This window comes from Pundamilia nyererei, unplaced genomic scaffold (genome assembly GCF_000239375.1).
Source record: "Pundamilia nyererei isolate P.nyererei 1_Seehausen unplaced genomic scaffold, PunNye1.0 scaffold00063, whole genome shotgun sequence".
In the NCBI taxonomy this organism is placed as follows: Eukaryota; Metazoa; Chordata; class Actinopteri; order Cichliformes; family Cichlidae; genus Pundamilia; species Pundamilia nyererei.
The window spans coordinates 355,875-359,487 of NW_005187464.1; the positions used below are offsets into that span (position 1 = coordinate 355,875).

The window sequence follows — 3,613 nt, forward strand, 5'->3', positions numbered from 1 at the left end:
GTGGTAATAAAACTTAAAAACCCTTCCACTACCAGCTCAACCCAAAGCAACCCCCCCCCCCCCCCAAACATGTTTTTAGATGTCCATTTAAAATCAGTGGTGCAGATGAAGGTGTTAGTGTTTGATACACACCAAAGAATCTTCTGAAGTGATCCACATGGTTTATCACAAATAGTAAGGTCATCATTTTCACAAATTCTGGCACACAGGCTTATTTACCAGTTGTGGGTTCCACAATGTCATTTTCTTGCTGTGTGGACACAAACTGTAGTAAGGAAAAAGCTTAATAAAAAATATTTAAAAACATTTAAAATCATTGTTCACTCACAGCAGATTACTAAATTCAAACAACAGCTCATGAACATCATAGTCAAAGGCATTCTTGCTACGTAGTTACACAGCCATGGTTCTAAGAAAAAACCTTAATAAACGGTTCCTTGCATACTTTGATCGCAGTGTTCAACATTATGCAAAATGCCAACATAAACTACTCAAAGTGCTCACTACTTGTTGCACACAAGTGAGGAAATAACCTAAATTACTCTAAACATAAAAATCTTCGAGGCACAGACATTAATTTACATTGATTACTGAGAATAGGAGCCTGGGTGTTGAGTCAGACAGTACAGTACATTTACAGGAATTTAGTCGCAATTGGGTGTAAGAGTCAATTCCTCAATTTTGACTTAACTAGGGGAGCTGTTTTACGATCCAATGTTCTTTTGTAAAAGAAGCTTCCTCCAGGTTCCAGTGTCACGTATGTCTTCTTCTCATTAAACACAGAGCAGTTCAAAGGGAAAGGAACCCACACGTGAGCCAGATCATCCCTCTGTATAGATGCAGGAGATGTGACTTGTGTCCTGGTCCATCACACTGAAGAAATCCCCTCCATGTAATTCTTGATTAGCAGCTAAAGTTTCTGCTTGATAGTGGACACCAAATCCTGCACACACACACACACACACACACACACGGAAATATAAAAATACATGCATTTATGTAGAGGTTATTTAAAGATTTGCTTGATTCATATTGTTAGGATGATTACGAGCTGAAGAGAGGCCGTCATTAAAGGTATGAATGTGCATACGGTCATAAGCAAATATTCCATTAGAGAACAAGCCACATCACCCTTTCATTCTTACTATGACAAAGAGCACAATTTAAGAATGTAGTTTTTAGATACTATAATGCTATAATCCAATAGAAAAGCAGCATTAAACCTAAAAAACAGTTTCTGAACACCTTGTAAACAACACCGTCGTTGTCAAGACTGGGAGGGGGGGAGAGGTAAGGTGATATCTATTTAAAGGTACACAAAGTGAAGCTGCCTGATTATGTCTAACTAGAAAAATCACCAGCCACCTGCTACACATCATAAAAATAAAGATAAACTGCACGATTATTGTGCATGTGAGAAAATCCATTTAAACAGACTGTCAAACCGCCCACACATTTGCTAATAGGCTCTTCACATTCTCAGAAAAAACAACAACAACAAAAAAAAACCTCCCTTCGGGCGTAACTGCGTTTACACGAGTATTTTGACAAACTTGAAGAATAATGTGATTTCAAACCTGGGCTGCGATTTGCCATGTCAGGAGGCTGGCTAACCTGCTTCAAATCACAGCTGTTCTGCAGGGATGTCCCACAGGGAGGATGCGGGAGGCAGGTGGAAGAACAAGGTCTGCACTGGTCCCCAGGGAAGAGCTGGCAAGGGGAAGGATCAACAAACCTGAAATATTTCACAGTAAAATGAATACTCTTGTTTGTAGAATTAAGATCATTTTATATAAATTAGCTTAGCTTAGCTTTTTATTTTTTTTTATTTTTTAAATATATTGCTTGTATTTTACAAACCACTTAAAAGAATGGAGAACATCTCCTGCTGTCATCTCAAACTCAATCTTTGCTACATTCATGTAATGAATGAAGAATTACAGCTTTCACTTCATATGTGGCACGACTTCCCATGCAGCTGGCTTCACCTTTTTCTCTTTTTAATTCTCTGCCTAACATAACTTTTGTTCGCCAGTGAAGACACGTGCGCTCTTTATTTTCTGCTCTGAATGGAAAAGCATGTGCAATGCTGCTAATCTCAGGTTTTTAAGTTACAGAGTTCATGCAGATTCATTCGCTGTGATTGGTAGTTCGTCTAAGCATAACATATGTACTCTGTTGGTACCTAATGATGTATTACACCATGCCATCTACACACTGCAATCTGTGCAGCACAAGCTCATTCATGCTATTATCAACCATCACAGTGTAAGCAAAACAGTCTGCCTGCTTTACTCCAGGCAACGTGCATTTTCTTTTAATCTTCATATATTACTTTCTACCAGTCAGAAATAGTCATCAACATTACTTTTATAAATATACAGGGTTTTTTGTAATTGCAGAAAGAGTACATTTAAATATCATCCAAGGCCCACTGCAGTCTACTCCTCTGCTTTTATTTGGGCCAAGTAACACATTAGCATGTCTGCTTGTGTCTATCAAATATATCAAGTATAAACAGGCCAAAGCTTGCAGACAATCCACAGACTGAGTGGGAACTGAAAGGAATCACAGAAAAGTGTACAAAAATGGCAACCAGGATTTTACAATTGATTTAACATCTAAAAGGTAATTACAGCACCCTCTCCTCCCATTCAACCTTAAATTGTATTTTTGGGGATTTTATGATTCACTTATTGAATTCCTCAGCTACTCTTGTCGGTGGCTATAGCATCCATTAATGCTAGCAGTTGAGACCAATGAGGCAAAGTAAGGTTTTCTTTCACATGCTGAATGTCCACACCGCGTCCTGCAGTGAATGCTTCGGCCTACTGCTGATATTAGGACAATAAATGCCAGCAAGGAGTCGTGAGCATCTGGCTGCTCGGGACGACAGAAATCCTTTATCACATGCATTGAAGTGTATAGATGAAGGGATGTTTTCCTATGGGTCCACAAGTAAAATGTGTTGCTGGTCATCCCCCCCCCCAAAAAAAAAGAAAAAAAAGAAAGAAGCCTCTCCTCTGCCATATGATCCACCCACACACCAAATAAAAAAAGAACGGCGACAACAAGAACAAAAAACAACTAGCCTTTGGACTCCTTCATCAGGGTGGTTTCTTTTAAACTTATTCTGATTATGAGCTTAGAGTCTTGAATCCATGACAACCAATGTTTAAGTCGACTGTTTCAGTTAATCAAGAGAGAGAAACAGAGAGAGAGAAAGGTTTGTGAAGAATTTAAATCAGTCATGGTTAGACTTCTAACTGTGCCAGTGGGAATACAAAATGAAAAGACGACACCAATACTGAAGCTAATGTGTTTTAATTTCACAGTATTAAATATAAAACATGAAAATGAAGCTATTCCTATAACAGTGAGATGATTATAATGACATTAAACAAAATCTAGATGGAGCAGTACCTATAATTATCTTGCAAGGAGGAGGAGATCAACAGACCCAGGTGAGGATTGCTGCAGGAGTCTTCTCCCTGTGGAGCAGCTGAGGAACAGGGATGACAGACACTTCAGGGCTGTCCACCACAGCCTAAATCTAATGGATAAACCTATTATGTGCACATGGTTGCAGGGACATATGCTTACTTTACACCCC

General features: G+C 38.9%; 1 protein-coding gene across 1 annotated transcript in view; it reads right to left on the bottom strand.

Moving 5' to 3' along the window:
- Nucleotides 1-809: 809 nt before the first annotated feature.
- The window catches only part of glis3 (GLIS family zinc finger 3), a 14,066-nt gene continuing 11,262 nt past the window's right edge, over nucleotides 810-3,613 (bottom strand). The window contains exons 7-9 of the mRNA XM_005735349.1: nucleotides 3,424-3,502; nucleotides 1,578-1,735; nucleotides 810-943 (exon numbers count right to left, since the gene is read on the bottom strand). Of these exons, the coding sequence (XP_005735406.1) occupies nucleotides 822-943; nucleotides 1,578-1,735; nucleotides 3,424-3,502 (359 nt within the window). The 3' untranslated portion in view covers nucleotides 810-821. The remainder of the gene's footprint in view (nucleotides 944-1,577; nucleotides 1,736-3,423; nucleotides 3,503-3,613) is intronic.